General features: G+C 49.4%; 1 protein-coding gene across 5 annotated transcripts in view; it reads right to left on the bottom strand.

The window, feature by feature from the left end:
- Positions 1 to 302: 302 nt before the first annotated feature.
- LOC8023439 (H(+)/Cl(-) exchange transporter 4) overlaps positions 303 to 24,419 on the bottom strand; it is a 28,502-nt gene continuing 4,385 nt past the window's right edge. For 3 of the 5 annotated variants that reach the window (XM_029991396.4, XM_029991392.3, XM_029991404.3), the window contains exons 3-19: positions 21,635 to 21,739; positions 14,388 to 14,766; positions 13,839 to 13,998; positions 12,510 to 12,716; positions 11,056 to 11,136; positions 10,210 to 10,392; positions 8,267 to 8,356; positions 8,130 to 8,210; positions 7,713 to 7,898; positions 7,260 to 7,345; positions 5,817 to 6,053; positions 4,219 to 4,314; positions 4,059 to 4,117; positions 2,976 to 3,083; positions 2,088 to 2,206; positions 1,474 to 1,568; positions 303 to 761 (exon numbers count right to left, since the gene is read on the bottom strand). In XM_029991396.4, coding sequence (XP_029847256.2) covers positions 671 to 761; positions 1,474 to 1,568; positions 2,088 to 2,206; positions 2,976 to 3,083; positions 4,059 to 4,117; positions 4,219 to 4,314; positions 5,817 to 6,053; positions 7,260 to 7,345; positions 7,713 to 7,898; positions 8,130 to 8,210; positions 8,267 to 8,356; positions 10,210 to 10,392; positions 11,056 to 11,136; positions 12,510 to 12,716; positions 13,839 to 13,998; positions 14,388 to 14,766; positions 21,635 to 21,739 — 2,363 coding nt within the window. In that variant the 3' untranslated portion in view covers positions 303 to 670. Of the gene's footprint in view, positions 762 to 1,473; positions 1,569 to 2,087; positions 2,207 to 2,975; positions 3,084 to 4,058; positions 4,118 to 4,218; positions 4,315 to 5,816; positions 6,054 to 7,259; positions 7,346 to 7,712; positions 7,899 to 8,129; positions 8,211 to 8,266; positions 8,357 to 10,209; positions 10,393 to 11,055; positions 11,137 to 12,509; positions 12,717 to 13,838; positions 13,999 to 14,387; positions 14,767 to 18,885; positions 19,880 to 21,634; positions 21,740 to 24,419 lie in introns of those variants that run through there. The other 2 variants (XM_029991411.3, XM_029991410.3) reach the window with 2 other exon arrangements.

Genomic DNA, 24,419 nt, shown 5'->3' with positions numbered 1-24,419 from the left:
TTTGCACGACCAGCCAGTCCCACGCACGGCTCACAGCGCCCCACGTCAGAGCTTGGAGAGTCAAATTTGGGGGTTTACGAGCCAAACCAAGGATGGGCATCTGGGACGTCCCAGCGAAGGACCGAGGATTAATTTGGACCGCCCGGGTACCTTTTGAGGTGCAACCGAAGTCTCGGTTACCACAGTACTTTCTCCGCAATAAGGCTCCATCGGAAGCACCTTGGCTAGAATCGAACCCCCACCTAGGCATCGCGCCTTGCTTCGGGGCCGGCGGCCGAAAGAAAAGACGCACGAGGCTCTGCTTTTCGGGCTTGTCGCACGTGTATACTGTTTTAAGAGCAACAAAAATGACATTTGTTAAAAGGGAAAGAATAACAGGGGACAGTGTAAATGCAGCTACTACCGGGACAACAGTTTTGCGTAGTGCGCACACACACGCGCAAGTAGCCTCATTAAATAGGGGTGGGGGGGGCAGCGCGGCTGTCGCCCCGGAGTCCGCCTCTGCCACGGCGCACGGACCTCCCGCCGCTCCCGGCCTTCCGACGGGAGCCCGCCCGCGGAAGAAAAATTCCCGGGCCGGGCCGTCGGGAGCTGCTTTGGCTTCGACCTCACTAGATGGCGTGCTCGTGACGAGCCAGTCCCAACCAGGGCACTCTCCCGCCGTTTCCACTCAGTTGAAGAGCACAGATTCTGGATCCTCGTTGGCAAGCAGCTTGATGTGGCGCAGCACATCTTTCTTGGTGATGATGCCCAGGATTTTGCTGCAAGCAGATGACTCATTTGGACCACGCCCGACTCGCAACGGTCGTCCGAATGGGCATGTTGCGGTGCGCTCATTTCACGGAGGCTGGTTCACCCATTAGCGTACAAGTATGCTCGACTGCACTGCAACCTCCCGTATTTACTTACCAGGTGCCATCTGTCGGGTACTCCCAGAATACTTCCGATCTGGGTGTCGCTAGACTGAAGGTTTTGCAGTATTTGCGAGATAGAATCTATGCCCCATCAATTAGAAATGGTCACTTCAAACGTTGCCAGAATTATTCTGAGCTTGTGGTGAAAGGATGATGCGTAAAAATATATGCAAGTTGGAAGAGTTCAAGGGCCACCGACGGATGGCGCCAGTGTTTTCTCGTCGTCAAAGGCCCTGGATAAACTCCAGGCTCCGCATTTCTTATGAGAACCGACAACCACTGTGGTGAGAACGGGGGAAACAGTAGCGATTGCTCCGCTTCCCTCCACTTAATAGGGCCTCTCAATTCGGTGTTTCGCCTCTATTTCCTTCCAAGGGCTCCACGTGCACCGGTGCACTCGTCATAAGCGATCACAAAGAGTTTGAATGTTGTCGCTCATGCTCAAACGCTAATGCGTGAACCAGGCTCTATCCCTTCCGTCGGTGAATCGCTCCACAGAGTGCACCGGTTATCCGAAAGGAAGGCTATCCGTACCGGACTCCGACATAAGCGTGCTTACCCGTTGTGCGTGACTAGCGTCTGTCGGAGGCCCAACTTGCGGAACATGTCGATCACCGTCTCCATGGGGGTCTGGTCCGTCACGGTGATGGGCGCCTATCGGGAATGTGCGGTGTTAATCCTCGCGGGGAGCTCGATCCCCAGCGAGGACGGCATGTGCGAACCAATGAAATCACGCGCCTGGGAGCTACGGTGCCTGCAGCTCGTCTCCGACCGTCCCGTCCCGTCCGCACGCCAAAGTGGTCCCGAAGCTGCAACGAATGTTGTCGCGCGAGCCGGAGTGCCACGCCGTCGGATGTCGTGGAAGCCCGGACAAAAAGTGAAGCGAATGCAACTGTCACCGTCATTGCGGCGTCCCGACCCCTGGCTGTCCGAGCATCCAAGGATTGTCGAGCCCGAGAGCGACCGGCGGCACAACGGGCGTCTGCCAAGCACGCCGTAGCCACTGCGACACCGCCAGGGTCGCGACTGGCAACGGCGCGACTCATCAACGTTGTCGTCGGGCAGAAATCGAGGGACCACTTTTGAGGATGCGTTAAACGCGACGGTCGGAGACCCGTTCCAGGCACCGTGTCCGACGGAGCGTTCTTTCCAAAGTTTCGAGCGGTGCATTACCAGGTCCAGGATGCGCCTGAGCGTGACCGGCGGGGGTCCGGTCCAGGGGGTGGCCACCTGGCTCACGAACAGGGCTCGAGAGCTGCCCACCACTCCTACCTGGGACTTGCGGGCGTTGGCTGCACAGGAAACGCGCCGGAGAGTGTGACCTCGTCATGAGGCGGCAAAGGCCAGGCCGACGACGCTCCGTTCCACCTTACGACGGACTGCGGACAACGCTACGAGCCATCGAAGCTAATACAATTCCGTCAGGGTGCCGCGCAACCTTCAAGACGGTAGCGGCGATGCGAATAGTCATGTGCTTCATTTTGCTGCGCCCAATCGGCTAAAGGGGTGTCCAAACAGGACACTACAAAACGCACGACTCCGACAAATCGTGAAAATTGAAGCGGACGCTTCTATAGAAGCGTCCGCTTCAATTTTCGCGATTTATCGGAGTCGTGCGTTTTGTAGTGTCCTGTTTGGACACCCCTTTAGATGGCTTGTAGCATCCGCCGCGGTCTATCGTAAGCTCAAACCGAGTATAGGGCTTGTGGAACTATTCGTAAGGAACCCCAACAGGGAACCCCACTACACAACAGCGTGAGTATGATTCTACCGGTAGTAAATTCGGGGGTTTTAGGTGCCAAACCAACAAAATGCATTTGGCACGCCCCCGGCAGAAATTAATCAATATCTAGAAATCTTTTGACGTGCGATTGAAATTTCGTTTATGCGCTAACTCAGCACTCAGCTAGCGCTGCATTGTGTAAGCGAAGAAAGGCACCGAGGCACTGATACGCAGCAAATTCAGCGCTTTGGCTATAGTGCTGGGTTAGATCGGCAAGGGGGTCAACCAAGGACGCCCCGGCAGAGCGTTGGCGGCGGTGAGGGGCGTGGGGTCCTCACCGAGAGCCAGGCTGAGGTCCTTGCGCAGCACAAAGCCCACCAGGTACTGAGATTCCGTAGACACGATTACGGGGAATCCGTTGTGGTCCGTCGTCTTGAGCAGGCACTCTGCATGCCGGGGAAAGAGACAATATCAACCGATGGGCTAGTTGCTTACACACAATGGAACAAAACAGAGCGCAAAAGGCAAGGACTAGCGGAAAAAGCACACTGAAGAAATGCTTGTCCTCCGTACTTCTACTAGTCCTGATCTTTTGCGATGCGTTTTTCCTGTCGTCAGGAACGGTCTGCGGATCCCGCTCCCCACACTTGGAGAGTGCAGATCTGCCTTCATCTCGCACAACTGCAACTAGTCGGAGATTCACACTCTCTGCTTTTCTCAGCACCACAAACAACTTAAGCCTGAAAGGAAAGAAGGCTCACTACGTAATATCCAGAGAGGCCCCACCTCTAAAAGTTTAGCACGATTTGCCTTTTTTTTTTTTTTTTTTCAAAAACACCACGAAAGATAGCCTACTTCCAATATTTGCAGGGCCCTGGCCAACGGTGATCTCGGCAGAAATGGTGTTATTTAGCCACAGCCACGGCGGGAGATAAGCAAATATTGCCGACTGGGAAGCACAGTCGTCTTCGATTCCATTGCTCCCCCCTCCGATCACAAACCCTTGCCAATCACAAAATTAAAAAAAAAAAATATATATATATATAGTTACACTTTTTTTTTTTTAAAGAAAATGTATTGACTTTTTGTCAAAACATTGTCACAAAAGACATTTGTCTTTTGTATTTTATTCATAACTTACCATTTGATAAAAAGTTATGATCTACGTTGCAATTGTCAAATATTTATTTATTACTCCTTAAATGTGTATCTTGTCGAAGACGTATAGGTAACAAGATTGTTCTAACATCCTGCTTTGTTATTCTATGCGATTTGAACTAAAAGTATGCCTGTATACCTACGATTGTATTATTACCTCGTATTAAGGAGCCGCTGAACCTGCACTGTTACCTGCCCCATCTACTATCTTTCTCGAAGAAAGAAAAATTAAACATTGGTTGTTCGTATCACGAGTCACTCACCCAGCTCTTCAACGGTCATGCTGTCTTGGGTGATGTAGCAGAGTGGCCCCTCCCCTCGCCTGGAAGCGGGAAAATGCAGAGGCTCGTGCATGGTACTCTCTCCTTCCCCAAATGCACGTTGCAATGGCAGTGCAAGATAGGACTCGAAAGGAGTGCTCACCTGGGCTGCATCACGTCGGCAGCGAGGGTCGTGTGAGCAAACTCCTCCTTGCTGTCCAGGAACGGGTAGCCGTTCAGGTGGATGTGGGCGTCGTAGCTATGTGCGACGTCAGGGAAAACGCTGCACTGACAGTCTACTATGGTTGCCACCAAGGTGAGAATGACAGGGGGGAGCTCCAGCTGTCCCGCCTCCGGCACAAGTGACGCTGCGACGTACCGTGCAACTCAGGTGCGCGTGTGCAGTCAAAGCATGGCGGAAGGCACGGAGTGCTCGCTGGAGGCCGGTCGTTCGGAAAACACACCCTGCCATTCTCATTGTGTCGGTGACTATGAACAGTGCAATTTCAGTAAACCGGTACAAACATTTCTTGCGGCCAACCAAAATGTGGCCTACTCTCAAAATGATAGGGTACCATGAAGCCCGCGTCTCCTGGTTCACGACCCCAGGACTCGCGAAAGAATTTGTGGCTTTGTTGGTTGTTGTGCCGAAAAACATTTGTGGTGATCGCGGTTCAAATAGCATAGTTAAAAAAAGCTGGGAGCGCGTACGACAGGTGGGAGGCGACTGTCGGTCCCATTCTCTGGTCCTTGTTTGCACACACTGCTTCGCCCTGTTGGGACAATAATGGCACAACCTTCACCACTGCCATAATGCCTGGAATGAGTCTCCTACATGCACTTTTACACCGTCCTTGAAAGTGGTCCCTCGATTTCCGCCTGATGACGCGGTAGAGGCGTCAAATTACTGGCCGCAATCCTGGCGGTGTCGCAGCGAAGGTGGCCGACGTGCCAGACGACCGTCCTGCTGCAGATTGCTCTCCAGCTTGACAGTCAACGGAAGCTCCGGCTGTCGGGAGTTGGGACGCCGCAACGACGGAGACTCTCGCACTCGCTCATACTTTTTACCAAAACTTACATTACGAACTGCCAGCACCGTGACTTCCGACAACGTGACAAGGGAGCTTCGGCGATGTCATTTGTTGCCTCTTCGGAAACACTTTCAATGTACGGGCAGTATAGGACGCCAAACACACCGGTCGGGCGTGCGTGCCAGGCACCATACTACCGCTAAAGGGGCTGTCCAAACAGGACGCAGAAGAGGCCACGTGCGACAAAAAAAAGAGTACACTTCTCTCAAGAGAACGAAAGCCGAGGCGCACGCGTCAGTCTTCTGTTTAGACATCAACCGTGCAAACAGAATGACTTTCCTCCCCTCTCCTCCCCTTTCCTGTTTTTGGAAGATTGGGGACCGACAGCAACAACAAAGGCCTCGACGACAGCAAGCAGAACGTGCAAGTGGCTGTCCGCAGCCATGCAACAAGCACGCTCCGGGTCCCTGTCCAAGGATGCGGGTAAATGGTAGCTTACCCCCCGGCAAAGAAAAAAAGCCCCCAACCCAAAGGATGTTTTCTGCCAAAAAGAGAGAAACCTTCTGAAAACTTCCACTTCTGGGACAGCACATGCCGCGAATTTAGAAAACGTGGCACGCCGTGTCCAGTTTGGACAGCCCTTATCGAGGCCGACACTGTAGAAAAAACAACCACGCCCGCAACCAAAATAAAAAAAGTCGCCGCGGCCATCGAGGGGCCCGAAGGATACATTCCCTCCTTGCCGAGGGCGTCTCCCACCCACTTGCTGGCCATGACGGCGGCCATGAGGGGCTCGATGTACCGCACCGAGCCGGTCAGCTCGAACATGATGACCACCAGGGAGACGGTCATGCGGGTCACGCCCCCGAGGCAGGCTGCTGCCCCCACCATCGCATACAAGCCTGGGGTGACGCAGTTCTCCCCCGTGTTGCACGCCCCTTGGAACACCCACAGCGTCGGGTACTGGCTGCACGCAGAAAAAGAATCCCCGGCACTCACTTCTAGACAGGCCCGCACCGAGCAAACTCCGTGAGACACATTGGCAACAATGAAACAAACCATAATTACAGAGCTGAAAGGCCAACCGCCAGAATCGTCTTCTGCCAGACAGAAGATGGTTCCCAGTTTCCTTCTCTCCATTCCCTCTTCCCCACTCTGCCCTCCTCTCCTCACGGGAGCATGCCCTCTGAGCTACTCATTCTCTCTCTCTCATATGGAATGGAGGAATTGAGAGTTTCCTCCTTTCTGGCTGCTCGTCAACCTTTGTAGGGCATGGCTCGTGTTCACGCTTCTTGTGTCATATTCGTTCTCCGGCGTTCTTGCCGGCCAATGGCGGAATCCGCCTGGCTTCAGACAGATTACAAGATATATGGGGCTCGCCGAGCCCCATGTTTCTTAAGCCGACATTTACTGTAGACCATACCCAAGTGCAAGGGGATTTCGTCGATGGTACAAAACACAACGCTGCCCAGGTGCCGGGAATGGAGAGGCTGCCCCCAAATATTGCGTCCTAGGCTTCGCGCATGTTGATTGGATGGCTTATTGAGAGTTCTTATTTTATGCAAGTAGCTGGTTTACAATTGGTGATATAACGATCCAACATAAGTCCCCGAAACGGTAGTGTCTCGTTACTATGGACACCTTCATTTTACCCCAAAAAATTTGTCTGCAATGAGAGTACTCTGTAATAGCTAGAAAAGATGCATGTTTGTCAAGTTTGTCCCCGAAATTGTCTATGTAGCAGGTGTCCATGTTAACAGGGGCCACATTAATGATACGGCTATAGCGACCGGGGCTTCTCTATTACCCACTGGGCTTCCTAAAGAAGAGCCATGCAACACTACGACGTAGAAAGCACGCCCAAGTTTATCCTCATCATTAATGACATTGCCAGTAATCCAAGTGCAACGATATACCCCAGATACTGGCATCCCTAGATTCCCTTTAAGAAATAAAACAAGTAGCCATCTTGTTCTTCAAATCACATCACTAAAATCGTGCCTATCGCAGCGACTCCTTCCGTTTATCTTAGAACCTCAGCTGCTGTGCCACATGAAGGCTTTCGATGGTTACGGGGAAACTCTGAGCCTTCCTTTCTCCATCAATCTTGTCAATCAGAAACACATCTTTGCAATCCAGTGTCACGCATGCAAGGTGAGTAGAAGAGACTCACTAGGCCAGCTGTTCGACGGCTATGCCAATCATGCGTCCCATGATGGCTCCAAAGGCCATGCTCGGAATGAAGATACCCGCCGGCACCTGAAACAAACCAGAACGCCCTTTAACGCGCTTCAACTGGGCCCTCCTTCTCGCAAAAGCACGCAATTAGTCTCTCTTAACATCATCAAATCAGAAAGCATGTGCACAAACGCTGCATAGCATGTATTGCTAACAGGACGACCTTTGTGATTGGTGCCGACAGACAGTTTCAATCCTGTTACTTTTCATCTTTGACTGCGAGTGACTCCAGCTGCAAATCTTTGTCACTTTAGATTTGTGACAGATCCATCGCGCGCCTATGGGTACAGATCCTGATCAAGCGCATATTGTATTGTTCCGTTTCTAAACACAGGGGTCCCTAAGTTTCGATGCAGAGCCCAATGAGAGGCGGCCAGGCGGCACCTACCTTGATGCCGAAGGTGAAGATGGTGATGAGCAGCTTGAAGACCAGTGCTAGGCTGAGCTGCCAGAGGGAGGTGTACACGCCGGGCCCGGCCTCGGCGACGTCAATGTGGTTGTTCACATTGGTGAAGTTGCGCCTGTAGTCGCACAGCGGGGACACGTCCGTGATGCCACACTGGCTGAACAGCACCTGCACTCACAGGCAACCGGATGTGCATAATCATTTTGCGTTCGTTCGAGGCTCAACTAGCACTGTAGCATAAAATGGCCTTTAGACGCCATTGGCCATGAAGATTCGGAAAGGCTCTGTGACCGTATGGCACTTTGGGATATTCTCCGTTAGACGGCAGGAGCTCTACACGAGCATAGCACTGGACACCCGGCACGGCTACGTCGACAAACAGCAAGTTGGGGGGCCTACCTTGATCAGGTCGCTGGTGTTCATGCGCGTGTACTCGTTGGGAAAGCTGACCACCGCGGTGATGACAGTGATGGCCAACACCTGCAAAAAGCGGCGTGAGCACGCGGCCTTTTGGCCGACCACCGGGCCGACCTCACCTCGGCAATGGGGTACTGCCCGAGGCGAGATTCCTTGCGGTACCTGCACCAGCGGATGTTGCACTTGATGAAGATGGTGGCCACCACGCCCTGCACACAAGCCGCCACATCGTCGTCAGCACCGAGATCGTAGGTACTCACGCAACTACGACGAGGCTATAGTGACCGACAGAAGGAGGGCGGTAGGGTGTGGCTTTTGAACGCCCAGCCTCCAGCACTCGCTCGTTGCCTTGCGAAAGGTGCATGTTCTGTTTTGCAAATGCTGGTTTCAAAACATGTACACTGTACTTGTTTTAAGAGTTTTTTTTTTTTTTTTTTTCAGTTGATGACAGTCATGAATTGTTATATTTCTCTTTCTTGTCAGCATCGAGGCCTCGTCGGACCATCTGGTCTTTTCTCACGACGCTCAAGACAATATGTATTGTTTAAACAAACTAAAATGAAATAAATAAATAAATAAATAACACTTACTATTAGCACAACAAATTTTGTTTATAAAGAAGGCAAGCACAACATATATCGTAATGAAATCAAGATAGGTCACAGAGCTAATATTTTTGCGTTGCTTCCTCCGTGTCAGCGGCGTAGCCAGGAATGTTTTTAGGGGGGAAGGGGAGGGGGGGGGGGGGGGGGCTGCAGCTCCATAAGCCTCCCCCTGGCTACACCACTGCTCGCTGTACTTCACATTTCAACTTTCGGATAATTCAGACATTTTTTCCGGTTCTGTAAGATTTGAGTACACAAAGTTTTACTCAGTGTACACAAAGATGCAATCTGCACTGGGTTCTGGCACGTGAGATGTCACACCCAGTGTTGCACCACAGGTGGTCTATCATTGGAGATTGCTATGTCTACTTTGTCTTTTGCATGGTTCCTTGTAAGAGCCACAATGAACAGCTATATGCACACTCTGTGGGAAGGCGCGTGGGTTTCGTTCACAAAGCGTGCTGGAATAACTGGACCAAGTGCTCTATATTCTACTACTTGACACTGTAGCCTGCATTACGTGGTGGCATCAGAACACTGCTCGAACAAGTTGGATCGAAGCTTGCAGTAACGTTAGAAATAACAAAAAGCTGTGGAAGAAGGTAAGATAATTGTCAAGGTGATGGGCAGCCAAAAGTGTTAAAGAAACACTGATCTTCAAAAAGAATTTGAAAAAGAAAAGGTCAGATAAGACACATAAATGTCACAAGATAAACTTTCTAAAAAAAAAAAGTGCAGCATTTTGTTTCAAGACTCATTTCAGCAATTCAAAAACAAGCATATTTTTCGGGGTTGACGTCCAAAACAGAAGCAGATTTCAAAATGCATTTTAACTCAAAAAGTGTCTCCCAACATAAATATTGATCAAAACGTAAGCTTGGGAGTGTTGGTAAGGCACAATGATTTAAACATACAGCGCACAAAGACAGCACAGGCCTTTGTGCGCTGTATGCTTTATTAAACATTGCACTCTTTGTTTTTTCTTTTTTTTTTGGGGGGGGGGGGGGGGGGAGCTTTTATTTGTGACATACAAGTCCTATTCACGCCCCCCAAAATGTTTTATTTTCTTGGGAGTTCGGCATCTCTTTCGTGAATCCACCTCAACTGAATTTCCCACCGAAGAATTAACGTGAATGCACACTTTTTAGCCGCTTTCCTTAGCAACGCAAGGCCGCAGCAAGGCGTCACCAACCCCACACGTCTACGCCGGGTAGCAGGGTCTCAAAAATGGCAGAGCGGACAATTGGGTCAGTTGGTTCAACAAGGTGCACTCGCAAATAAAATTTAGTAAAAAGAAAAACAATTAAATAAAGGCAGCACAAAAGTATTCATCTTTTTTTTAACCCTGGAGAGTGGAGAAACAAAAGGACGAACCTTATCATATCTACCCTGCACGATATCACCACACTCTTCCAGATAATGCAACAGACCACTGGCCCAACAAGTGGCGCACTCACCCCAAGCACTCCGAGCAGCACGAACGGAAAGAGCTCAAAGAAGAGCCAGGGGAAGTCGTACTCGACGTAGAACATCACCAGGTGGTCGTTGCCGAAGGGGTTGATGGAGCGCAGCACCGAGGCCGCCACCAGGGCGCAGAAGAAGGAACGCCACAGCGTCTTCAAGGGGAAGTAGTAGCTCACCTGGGGAGACCGACGCCCCCTCGTGTGACGGGTGCAATCCAAAGCCCCCCCCCCATGTAATCTGCGCCAGGCGTTTCCCACAGGCGCCGGCAACCGTTGCACTAACGGGCGAGACACCTGCCACGGGAGAGTGCTATGTTGCCGTCTGCATCCAAGGGGTGCCCCCCTTGGAGGTGCTCCCGGCCTCTTGCATTTGGGCATCCGACGCTATTTGTCGGACAAACATCGGATCATCAATCCTAATCAGGGACTGGACAACCGGCCCCCTCTTGCCTCTGTTCCAGTTATGTGTGGCATTTCTCCTTTTCCCGGGACTATGAAATGAGGCTGACGGATGTACCGGTGTGCCTGGTACAGAAGGCCGGGAGCACACCAGCTTTCCACCTCGTTTCCTTCCCGCAAGTAAAGAGGAAAGTGAGGAAGCTGACCAACACTGATCGTGCATCTCCCCACCCCCAGCAATGGAGTAAAGAAAAGGAGATGGAAAAGCATTCCAGAATATGCAGGCAGGCTTAGACTATTGGGAAGCAGCGATAACAAATAAGATACACAAAAAGAGCAGGAGAAGCAATTTGGTACCTCCAAAATGGCATTTTACAAACAACGCTAGAGAAAGTGTTAGGTGACCGTACAAAAAAGCGGCAGCAAAGGGAATGCACCCACCTCTTCGAGGCTGAAGAGAACACCGCCGATGGGAGCCCCAAAGGCCACAGAAACTCCCGCGGCGGCGGCAGCCGACAGGATCTGCGAGGGAAGCCGTCGTGAACTCCTAAACACGAGACAAACTGGGTTCTCCAGAGAAGGTGCCATCTTCCGAGGCACTCCCCACTAAAAACCCAGCAAGGAAAAAAAACAAAAAACCCATATATTCTGGTCTATAAGTTGCACTGCTGTATAAGTAGGGTGTGTACTTTCCGGTGTTTATTTGTGAGAAAAATCGGCGATGTTTTTCGGTGTTTATTTTTTTTCAAAACACCGGTGTATTTCGGTGGAACGTCTCACGACGAGGCTAAAATCGGTGAATATCGGTGAAAAAAAAAGCGATTGATCACAGACAGAGAGTTTCAATTTTATTCACATAGTTCATACACTTCTTCTCTAGGAAGCAACTATTTCTAACACTTGGTTATTATAGTAGATGCAAGCATACTTTCATGCTTGCATCTACACGCAAGGAACGTGCTGCCGTCATGGCAGCACGTTCCTTATGGTTCGCAACCCGAAATTATGAAAACGCACGCTCCTGTACGACACGGACGTTGGCAGTGTCTTCTAGGGACCACAGCAACCTCTGAATACATGGCTTGCACCGACATCACTTGGCCAGACACAATGAGGAAAAGGCAGGTGAGAGCCTGGCCTCCACTGCGTTAATTTTTCCACAAAAGGGGGCCATGGGAGACACAATAGGGGAAAGGAGTATGAGAGCTTAGCTTCCACTGCGTTCACTCGACGCTTTTGACCCCCAGAATGGAGGGCGGACTGACGCCACCTGCAAGCCATGTATAAACACTGGAAGAATGCAGGATCCACGAGATAACACGTTTGACGAACCTCTACGGGGAAAGGGTTTCGCTAGGTCGGAAACTAGCAACGACCGGTGTTTTTCGGTTTTTACCAGGGCGAAGATATCCAACCACCGGTGTTTTTCGGTTTTAACCGATTTGATATTTTCGTCACCGACGGATGTTTATCGGTGTTTTTCGGTTAAAACCGGAAAATACACACCCTATGTATAAGTGGCACTTTTTTGTATGGTTGCCACGGCGAAACTGCATTGATAAGTTCGCAAATGTGCATCGTGATCATTGTATGTATAAGTACAAGCGGAAGCCAGTTTCAAAATTCTCGGCACTCCTCCCCCCCCCCAAACGTCATCACTAGTGGATCGACGCATCGCCAGCATGCAGCGACGCCAAGGGAAACAAGACTGCCGCTTTGCGCCATCTCTTGTCAAGCTTTAGCGTGCTTGGGGTGGGACGGGCATCCACAATTCATGACGTCATACGCAGGCCTGGTCTTCTAGACGGTATTGATAAGACGCACCAGTGGAAATTTGGAACCACGACTCGTACACCGCAAGATACGAAATACCTCTACGGAAACGTGCCACTTGCCTCCCTCTTCTTGGCCTCGTTCTTGCCGTACTTGGGGAAGAGGTAGGAGAAGATGTTCCCGATGCAGCAGGCCACGTGCACCAGGGGTCCCTCTTTGCCCAGGCTGAGGCCCGCCCCAACAGCCAGCACCAGACACACTGACTTGATGGTCAGTGTCCACTTGCCCAGGTAGCCGCGGATGATGAAGCCGCTCAGAATCGTCTTGATCTGAAACGCACACGCCAGCGGCGTTGGGAGACCTCCAACCGTTGAGCCGAACTACACTTGATAGAATTGTCTATGAGGCACAGAAATAGTTCTGAAGATAGCCTCAACGACGTGCGCCAGATATGCAAAAAAACATGTAACAAAAACAGGGTAGAGCACGAGTTCTTAAGCTGGATTCTTCCTGAGCTCAAAAGTCTCCTTCGCAGAGCTCGTCCCCAAGTAAGTGTCCTTTCGGTTTAATAACTATTTTAGAAGATCCGAGCCATCAATTAATCCGCGACTATGTGCTGAGCCTTCTCTATCGTGCGGATCATTGTTTGCAAGGTTGACTTTACTTGCAGCAACGTCGAGACCGGTAGGGGTTCCCTTGGCAATCTATCAAAAGAGACTGGCATCCCTCAAGATAGAAAACTTTCAGAATCCCTGGAGTGGAATAAACAGCTCGTGGCTCTACAAACTCTCCTTGTTGCAGGAGCAACATTGGAGCGTGTGCAGGGCACGAAGTGAGCACTCATAGGCAATGGACAGGGAGTCCACCACTTCTCCCCCAAAAATTTACAAGTCTTCTTTTATTAGAAAAATAAATGATGCATTCCCAATATAGCGGAAACTGTTCGAACCAGATGTCAAACTTTTGAACTAACTGTTATTTCATTCAAAAGTTAAGAGCGATTTTCTAGATTTTTCATTGGGAAAATGGCAGCTGACTGAGCCCTCAAATGCATGGAGCTGAATGGTGCCAGTTGCCGAAAACGGGCCCCATATTTCGGATAAATTTTTCAAAAAATCACTCGTAACCTTAGAAAAAGATAACGGTCAGTTGTGAAACTTCGGTGTCTGGTTTGGACCACTAGCAGACGGCAAGCGGTTGGTCACGAGTCTTATTTTTGAACTGAAAAAAAAACTCCGTAAATTTTTGGGGGGACACGCTATACTATCATGGACAATATAGGCTGAAACAGTCCTTCTTACTCGTTTGGCACACCTGCCAGGTTTTTGAGGGAGCTATGGTCCAAACTACAAAATAATGCAAAGTTGAGGTGTCGCACTTCGGGCTTTTTGAGAAATCGAGGATTTGTCGAAAAGGGGACGAACAAAGACGCTAGAGACGGGAGCACTCGCCTCTGGGATTCCAGATCCACAGGCATAGGGCGCGAAGGTGCGAACGAGCATGACGGCCAGGGTGGCGAAGAGCACACTCCACATGACGTACAGCAGGTAGGAGAGCAGGTAAAAGCCCGCCCCGTCCTTGTCCATGCCGCTGTCGAACATCTCGGGCCACCTGTCCGACAACAACACCCCGTCAGCGCACCACCAACAGGCCCACGTTCACGGCTTATCATTAGTGCCCTATCCACGAGCGAAGGATAGAACCCCCACGAGGGCTTTTTCCACAACGAATAGCAGATCTGCCAAAATGAGGCACGGCACAAAATGGCTGTGCGAGGAGAGCGACGGGAAGATGCTCGGAAGTGCAGGCTACAGGGGCGAGTCGGCCCCTAGCGTGTACATTTCTCGGACTCTTTCCTCTTTGCGTTGTTGTCGTTTCGCAATGTATCACCAACTCATCCAAATTTAGACTCTTCTACACGCTTCACCATTCTACTGGGCTCAGCGTCCCCGTGAAGCGAGCCTCCGAGGCTCTCCCAGCAGATGAGAGGGGCCACCCACCGATACCACTGCTTGCAGTCGTCCCCCTTAAAGAAGGTATCGTTGGAGGCCCAGCAACACTGCTCCTTGTTGAGCCAGAAGGCCTGCGGGCAGATGCCTTCCTTGAGGTCCTTCATCCAGAGCGCCCCGATGTCGATGACCGCCGCTATGGCCCCGGCTGCCAGCCCCACCAGCAGCACACACAGCCAGCCCGACCAGGCGTCGTTGAAGCCCACCAGGGTCTCCCAGAGGCCGCCCTGGCCCCGGCGCTTCACAATCAACCGGTGCCACATGCGGTCCCTGGCCAGGTCCCGCTGCCAGTCGATGGTGTGGAAGTCCTCGTACTGTGCCCCTGGCCCGAGCTGCTCTTCCAGCTCCTGCTGCTGGCCGCCCGACGACGCTGCATGGCCGCGGCACCGGAGCGGTAAAGATGCGAGCACGTCACAAATTCGAGCGCCAACATCGATGGTCCCGAGAGAAAGAATGACAAAGAGAGTGATGGAAGAGCCGAGAAAAAAAAAGGCATGTTCCTTTTGCCTTGGCGAATTGAAACTGTTTGAGTGCTTGTTGACTTTATTATTTTTTTATACAGGGCACGACGCTAGGAAATAGCGAGTCTTGTTACAAGATGTACTTTTAAACACATCAGATTCATGAGTCAATCCGTCCTATCACTGAAGACAATATAGAAGCATTACTATAAATTGGTCTAGCATGCTAGAACCATTTTAAAGCAAAAAATATTTATTTACTTTTTCTTTTGCATTACGATTTGCTTGCAATAGCATATTATGTAGCTGACCAACAAAGTGAAAGGTAGAAAAAAAGCTTAACATTTTGATTTACTCAGAAAAGCACTGGCTTTCGCTCATATTTATCAGGTATACCGTAAAATCCTAAGAGATGCCCTACCTCCAGAAAGGTAGGTGGGGCATCTGTTTTTGGCGCCAATTGCTACCTTTTTTAAAACACCAAAAGATAGCCCACTTCTAGTAATCCGTGCTCAAAATAACAATGACCTTGGTACGGTCATCTTTGCTTGATTGCCCCTCGCCGCAACAACATCTCTGACAGAAACACAATCTAAAAATAGCACTTTCTCAGCTTTACTCGTTTGCACACCAAAAATAATCAACTCGTTATTTTCACCCAATTTTTTTTTCCTCGATTTTAAGTGGGCTATTTTTCGGAGTATTACAGTAAATATTTCTTGCTCGATTTTTTTTACTTATATATAAAATAAAATTCCCACAGAAAGCATCAAACGAGAAACAAATGGCAAAGAAAAATATTTTCGGGATTAATTTTGCGAGGAAAGTTTCGATTTATATTATCATAGTAAAAAAACTGAGACTTAAATCACGATTTAAATAATTTCAATCTTTATTCTAAGCCCCGGTCTTTCCCATGGCCTTGCTACGGCGGGACCAACACCGAAATGGGCAAACAAATGTTTGTGCAGGGTTCTCATGAAGCTTTCGCTTTTAAAGGGATACTTCAACGAAATTTGAAATATTCCCGTCGTGTTCAAAAATAGGTTGAATATGATCCACAATATCCATAAATGACAATCACACGTTTGTATTTTGATCCTGGTGGCTGTATTTTTCGTTATAAACGGTCCACTCTGGCAAGCGCTCGGAGAAGGCCCAGCTTAGAGCACGTGACATCCAACGCAATCGTGACGTAGGTCGTCTCAAGACGAGCAAAGCTACGGCGAGGCTGACGTTGAGAGGATGGCCTAGTCGTTCCAGCCACTGCAGCGGCTGCTTTTGTACGAATTTTGAGTGATGGGTTAATCTTCTATAATCTTCTAGGGGGACAATAGCGACTTCTGCGACACACAAAAGGGATTCTCAGGAAGAGGGGAGTTCCTCCTTCCCCCCTTCTCTCGTCGTGGCCGGAGACGAGACAACCTCCGTCACTAGCTGCCAAGGTTCCTAGACGAGCATTACAAACGAGGCGTTAGCGACATCCACCAGGTGCTCTTTGTTAATCGTTTAATTCGTTTTAAAATTCCTTTTCGAGACTTTTTTAACAAGATATTGGTATATTCCATGTGATACTGCTCTTTTGAACACATATAGACCAAAAAATGAGCGCCGAAATTTCGTTGTAGTATCCCTTTAAAGGGGGCAAAGACAATGTCTAGGTCCAGGTTTATTTTGTCCACATCATGTACGTCGTCTTTGCAAGGTCGTGACAAACGCTGGCGACCATTTTGGAAAGAGGGCACATTTGAGGTGCGGACGACATGAACCTTGTGGCCGAGATTGAGATGAAGTCTCTTTCTCTTTCCGTCCCTTCCACCAGACAGTTTCCTGTTTTCTACACAAGGCTCAGGTTTCGCCGTTGCACATCAGGGCTCTAAGTAGGGCTACTACTATTTGAAACTCTGAAAAGTCCCAAAGCTGCTAAAATGAGGAAGCATTTTCAGCACCAATACGAAGGAATGACAATGTATACATGCCAAACGATGTAACTAACATGATGTTTAAAGTTAAGGGCTATGGTTTAATAATACCGCAAGACGGTTTAGACCATACGGCTATTTGTGAAGAATGTAAATACTCTGGGAATATTCCCAGTTCAAAATTTGCTCTAGACGGGGGAAAGTGTCAGGGACGCCTATGACACACAACGTGTATGCGACACTTTTTTCCCAGTACTAAGGTTTTTAAAGTTTTCTCTGGTGCGCCACTGATAGGCACAACTTGAGTGATGGGAATGCACTCGTGATATGTTAATTATTTTGTTTTACAAAGTCAGGAAGGTCTCCTCTCTCAGCCCTCAAAGAGAGAAACCATATAAACTTGTTCTTAATAACATCTATAACTATGACAAGTCACTCTTTTGCAGGTAATTTCCAAACAAGCAAAATTAAAGAGGGCTCATGTTTGCATAGGATGGCCTTGTGCAGACAGTGAATAACATCAAAAATTTTCATCCAAACAATATGAACGATAAAAATAAAAACAGCGTTGGTATGAGATGTGTTGATGAAGTGTTTTTGTATGAGGCATCTTATGACACCGGTCACTGAACTACTTGAAGAGACTGGCTCAAGTACATCCCGCCCAGCCAGAATGTGACTCATAGCAGCACTTCTCAAGACCGTCTTATGTTGTAGGTATGTCAGACACGTTTCCAAAGACTGAGCTTTACAATAAAACTAATAGGCTAGTATGACATAGAATTAGTTTATTATAGCCATTTAAAGAGTAAAGAATGCACGTAATTTTGTAACATTATTGCTAGGTTAGCCACACAATAAAAATGTTTATTTCTAAAAAAAGACAGTAGCCGTAAGACCACTTTATAGGAACTAGAAGTATAGTTTTGAAAGAAATATTTATTGGTCTACCCTTTTTTCTCCCCTCATTACAATATTTAAGTGCACGTTTGACACATCTTAAGTGCAGCTCTAGTACCATCCTATCAGTGCCACGCAAAGCGAGCGATCACATTGTAGATAAAGGTGTCGAGATGTCATCAACCTTATCCGCGGTATCAATCGAACTTCGCGGTGACGCATCTATGGCCCATTACGGCGCAATAAATTAAAAAAAAAAAAAGAAAGACAGCGGGCGTTAGTCATATTGGGCCAACCATGTTCTCGGCAATCGTCGAAACTCGGGCGCTACTAATTTCAAGAGCAGGATGATCGGGTAGCTGACGTAATAGGGGCCTCAACATATCCGACGCCGGGCTGCCGTGGGAAGACGCACGGAACAGGGGCAAATCACCCCCACACTGCTGTGCATTCCGTGCCAGGCACGCGAGGACCACTGAATCCACACGTGCTACACGTGTGGATTCAGTGGAGGCAACACAAGCAACACCGCCCCTCGCGCGTTTGTGAAGCTCGGAGGCGCATGTGACCACAACGTCATCACCCCCCACACGGGCACGCGCGCCTCTGCGTCGGATAGGGCGAAATGAAAACGAAACCCGAAGGCTACACGACTTCCGAAGCCGGCAAAGGGTTCGAACTGCGTGCTCAAGCTTCTCTCTCTCTCGTTAAAAATTCGCGAATAAAAGCAAAGTTGTCTCACAAATGGGCGATGCAGCGCGCAATAAACAAGGACAGAGATATGAACTCCAACTAGACATTTATTAAAATTACACCCAACGAAAAACAAACCACACATTAACGGTGTCATCCGAGCGAAAGCTCGCGCTGCAGAACCCAGAGTTCAATTTCCACCCCTGCCCGTTTCGATCTGGATGAGCATCATACCGGCGTGCGGTCCAGGCTAGCGGTTGTACTGCGGTGGCTAAATTGCTCATTTACAGCGAGTGACTCGTCGCAGCTTTGAAATGGCTGACCAAGTACTACACGCTGTATAAATATCCACAACTCCAATTATTATTAACGGCGTCATCCCGTGCTTACGTCAACTATCTAACTCAACGAAAAAAAAAAATCGGAAAAGAAAAGAAAAAGCCAGCAGAGGCAGAAGCAGACGACGCACGCGAGTCGGGCCGGTAGTCAGGAAGCGATCGCAGGAGCGCGTACCTTGCCATCGGAAGCCTACGTCGAGCGGGGTTCCGTCCTCGAAGTGATCCTGCGGGTCCTTCCAGCGGCCCTCCTCGGCGTTGCCGCCGAACGCGGCCAGCTGCAGAGCATCCATGCGCTCACTCCCCCGGCACGTCAGAGAGCGGACACCGGGCGAGTCGCCCCCAAGTTGATCGGCTATCCACTCCGTTATCTCCGCGTCCGCCCCCGAAATCACCGATGCGACCGCCGGTTATCTCGTGGAAGGGAACGGTCGCGTGCCTCCTTTCAACTCCAGGGGGAGAAATCGACGAGCATCGACAACCGATCGCTGACGCGGTGCGATGGGAGGAGGAACTTGCAGCGAGCAAGGTGGCTTTGAGCAGACGCAATCGGCGAAGGTCGTCTGCTCGCTCCGCGTTCGCCTGCGTGCCCCGTAGTAACCGCCGCAACCACACGCAATGCCCCGCCAGAGAGAAAAAGACTACTCATTCGCTCCTGGGGCACCTTAGTTACCCCACGACTGCAGCCTGCACCGCATACACATATTTGTGCGTCGTCATACGCTGTTTACGCGTGAAGAAAAAAGCCAAGAGGCGCGCTACTCTTTCCACTCGGTTGCAAAGCGGCACATGCCGACATGGAACGCTGCGTCACAAGGTCCACGAACGCCGCGAAACAATAACGGAGGGATTTCATCCTTTCCGAGTACTACGCTGTCACTCGGTGCGTGCGTTAACATCGCGCAGCGTGGATGTCAGACGACAGTCCATTCTTCCGATCCAAAAGAAGAAACGAGGAATGGAGCCAATGGAGCCAATGGAGCAGTGTTGATGCCAAAAAGCTGCGCATTTCACGTCTTCCTGCTCAGCCTGATATTAGTTAGTCAGTGGCCATGCAGTCAGCCACTGGCTAGATGACGCAAGCACCCGCCCAACTTTTAAAAGAGTTCGACCAGAGCCGTTGGCACCTGCGCGCTGTACCGTCGTCTGCTATCATCAACGCGTCGGCCGTTGACTCACCGGAGTCCTTTTGCGGTCTGCGGCGACACGGGTAGGGCGCCGGCAGCACCAGGGCGCCGCTTGAAGAGGTGCTCGACCCCGAATCCGGCCCGACACCCGGCCCGCCGTACGGGTCGGGTTCCGGGCCGGGGTCGGCGCACGAGTCGCCCTGTTGAGGCCCGATAGATCCCTGGCGCTGGTGCATGGCGCCGATGGGGGCCGCCACGGCCTCGGGCGGCCCGCACACTTTCCTCTTCCTTGTTTTCGTTCGTATACGCACGTCTTCGTCTTTCTCACAAAAAGTCCCCCCCCCCCCCCCCCCCCATCCCCCCCGCCAACTATGATAAAAAAAAAAAAAAAAGAGTCGCGTTTCATTTGCACACATAGCGGTTTTAGCTTCCGTCTTGACGCGGCCCTTGTGCACCTTTGCTCATCGTGGCAAGTGATGGAAGTGGCCCGCTCCCGCTGACCTCGCCAAAACGAGGAAAGCAGAAAACGCGGAAGGCAGTATTCACTGGAGGCAATAGAGAGTTTTAGTAGATCGTTCCCATGACTCCGATAACGATACCCGATACTCCGCCACCGCCTCCCTTGCGCATGCATAGTATCGTTATCGGAGGTATCGGAACGATCTACTAAAACTCTCTATTAGCTGCTCTCAGCACACGCTGAAAGTGAGTGTTCGGCAGATTCCTTTCACACCGACAAAACTTGGTGGCAGATGATAAGATGCTTTATCCACTGCTGATATCGGATCAGCTGCCACTTTGCTGGGCTTGCTGCTGAGCACGTATTTTCTGCAGCGTATGGCACCAAACTTGCTTTTCTCGGCAAGAGCAAGTAGGGACGACCACCAGCAAGCATATGGTGCGGTGATGTCACGTGCTAGCCACGTACACACTTCATATGACGGTGGAACGTTGCTTAAGCGACGTTCCAGCTAACTTATCACAGAGTTACCAGTGCTGATACACCAAACTGCAATAGCGGCATTCATACATTCATTCACCCCAAGGTGCACCAGAGCGAGACTGATGTGACGACAAGGGAAACACAGCTCTCGCAAGAGCTATGACACCAATAAGAGCTATCAGGTATCAAGCAGACCATGTGGTATACCCTAGGCTGAATAAAAACCACTCAAAAATCTCGAGCATTGTTTTCTCTCCTTCAAGAGAGACGGCAGGGATGGAAAAGCAACACAATGAGCCGACGCGGGAAGGAACATGGGTAGCTCTTGCAAAGCCTATGTAGCATGCACATCTCACAAGAATAAGCGACAAGTATTGGCACGGTGCTTAGATTACCTGGTCTGGAATATTTCTGTCACACAATAAGATCATTTTTTCTAGGGACAGATTGAAGTGCCAGAGGCGCACGGGCATGCTGCCGACGTTATGCGTCAACCAAATCAGCTTCCTCGGAGAACCTAACGGATGGAAGTAGGTCCGGACAAGCCGCCGTGGAAAAAGTCGTTGGACGAGTCTACTCTTTCGTTAAATTCCACAAACCCATAGAAAAAGTGGACGACTGGGAACGCCATCTTTAAAAAAAAATCATCAAAATGTCTTTTAATTATTTCTTAACTTTTTTCTTTACTCCTACATGGATCAGCACAACTTATGGTGACAAAATTTATTAGAACCGAAACCACTGAAATTTCCAGGCCAATAAGTAGTTAATCTAAGGACTGTGGCATCGGCAGTAACTTTGCGACACACCAACCGAGGTGCCACCGAAAACATGCTTGTTGCAGCGAGCGCGGTTACCTGTGAGCTGCGCATTCTCTGCCTCCAGCGATTCACAACTCGAGTCCCCGAAGGCCTGGGCGTACAGAGGGTTAGTGTATTTGCCAGCGGTGTCCGTGGCACCCCCTGCAATGAAATGCCGTGCCGAGGCATGCAGCCCTTGCGCACCCCCTCCCCGGTGCATCGTCCCTGTCCCCGTGCACTGTGAAGGGGCTGCGAGAACAGTTCGACACACTCCGCGGCGGGCGTCACTCAACTTTGCGGCTCACCAACCGGGTCCGAATTCAAGGTTTAGAACGTCCAAACCAAAAGTGGATGGTCGAATTCGCGGGTTCAACGAAGGGCATCTGATGCACACCAGCAGAGGGCTGAAGGTTAATTTCAACCACCTGGTGATCTTTCGACGCGCAACCGAAATCTCGGGTGCACGCAACGAGCCCATGTCAGATTGCGGGGACCTCGGTCGGGATTCGAACCTGCCACCTGGAGAACCGCAGGCTGGTGTCTTGCCTCGGAGACACCGAGGTGGCTAAAGAGGTAGATAAGGACCAATTAACGTATGTAATGACTGTTCCAAAGAGTCAATACTTACTTAATTGAACGCTGACGGGACACCTGCCATGCTTACAGTCGAACCGTTACCTACTATGTTTACATTAATATAATGACACTTTTTTTAAAAATTAAAAATACTCTTTTGTTAGCTAACTATTGGTCACGCAGAGGGACAAAGAAACACAGTTTGTCGTTGGTAAAAAGATTTGGAGGAAAAAATCGAACCGAAATCTAACCCCGTTGTTACAAAAACCTCTGGAGTTCAATATATGTAGCGTGCAAAACCTGCTCGACGGCTTTATAAATTCCCGTAACGTTTAGAGTTCCACCATGCTTCTCCGAGACAGCAACGAAGAAGCAACTGGGTTAGCCAAGTTCGCAAACTATTTCAAGCCCAGGCCTTGAGACGGAAAATCTTCGGTACTTTGTGGGACTCAGGGTGTCTCAACTGTCACGGTCCGACTGTACTGCATGCGGAAACCTGCGTTCGTCTCCCGAGTGCCGAAAAGTTTGACGGTGTTCGGACTGTGGCAGCCCCTTCGCTTCTTGCCGCGAGCATGCAGACGGGTGCAAAAGAGGTGCATGCAGAGCTCCAGAGGCAAGAGCATGCTGTTAGCAAGCACACAACCGACATCCTGATCCACCACGGCTGCTGCGTCACACATGACCAAAACCCCCATTGTGGGTATGGCCCAAAGTCCTCACACATTCATGAACTCTGAAGGAAATTTACTAGAGCTGGAATGTCCATAACCGACAGAGTAGGCAGGTGCAACGTAAGTGAACAATAGACCTCATGTGAAATCGCTTGGTGGTCTGACAAAACTCAGAGCGTCGCCATATTAATGTCGGTAAGCGTCGTCGGTGCCGAAACACAGGCACTGGAGACAACTGTACGGGCATTGTGCAATGGCGCGGCAGCTTTGTTTTCTGTCTTCCGGCCATGGAATGTGGACAAAGAGTTTAAATAACCTACCACAACTGTCTGACAAAACTCTTGGAAGCCTGCCGCGCTATAGCACGCTGCCCGCACATTTGTCTATGATATCTCTACTGTGCTTCGGTACCGACGACGGTTGCCAATATTAAAATGAAGACGCTATCAGTGTTCTCAGACCACCAAGCAATTTCACATAAGGTCAATTGGGGCTTTCCTTTTACTAAGAAGGTCGGAGGTAAATTGACACTTGGTTTTAAAGCACAATTTGCGCAATGCTACTATTTACAAACAAACAATTACACACATCTTCCAATCGAGGCAGAATAAACATCTAACGAGGGTGACCAATTACAAAAATACTCGCATGTAACATTACCATCAATCCAAATTTGTAAAAAAAAAAAAAAAAAAAAAAGAAAGATTGATATGATGCAAAAAAAAAAAAAGACCATATTAATTTTGTGTGAAAATTAACTTGGAGTGGATTAGTAAAGATGATTTGAAAAACAAAAGAATAAAACATGTGGGGACAAAGACAGACAGTACACTTCTTTTAACTAGCAACCGACATTTAATGATTTAATAGAAGGGCTAACGCATTGACTTTGGCTTCATTAAATGACGGTTGCGAGTTGGAAGAACTGTACTGTCTGTCTTCGTCCTTAGAGGTCTTGTTCTTTCGTGTTTTTCATATTAATTTTGTAAAGCTCTGGTCAGCAGACATGAAGTGAGGTCACTGTAGTGTGGGAAGTAACACATTACAAGTAACAATGTTACTGGTAACGCGTTACTATTTTTAGTAATGCACTAACATACGCGCTACATTTCTAAATGGTTAACGAGAAAACTATTTTCGTTACTATTTTACGGTATTGTCTATCCAATTACGTTAGAGGTTACTTTTTACTAATTTTCGTAAATTTTAGCTTAATAACAAATAATTTTACACTCTAAAAACTGCATTGAAAAGGGAAAACAGTGGTGACTTCTCCGTGGCATCATTTTGAAACTTCACTGAGAAGGTTACTGTTCCCGTGCCAGTTACCAAAAGAAATTTGGAAGTTATTTTCTTATCACCTGTCCAACCTACTTCTGTCTTTATAAGTCATTTTCTTTTTCTTGACGGGGTTCTGTTAATTTTCTTAAGTTCCCTGGTTCCTTTGTGGCACCCCCCTAGGCCGTATTGTGTGAACCCTGAAAAGAGGCACAAACGTGTGCTCACAACAGGAGATAATAGCAAGTTTTAGAAGTATGTAAGCAAAAGCTCTGCATACACAAAGAAATAGTGCCGTTGCCACTGTGCATCAGCCA

The sequence above is a fragment of the Ixodes scapularis genome, unplaced genomic scaffold, assembly GCF_016920785.2.
Source record: "Ixodes scapularis isolate PalLabHiFi unplaced genomic scaffold, ASM1692078v2 PGA_scaffold13__105_contigs__length_92229423, whole genome shotgun sequence".
Classification (NCBI taxonomy): Eukaryota; Metazoa; Arthropoda; class Arachnida; order Ixodida; family Ixodidae; genus Ixodes; species Ixodes scapularis.
This window is presented reverse-complemented; position numbering and strand designations above follow the sequence as displayed.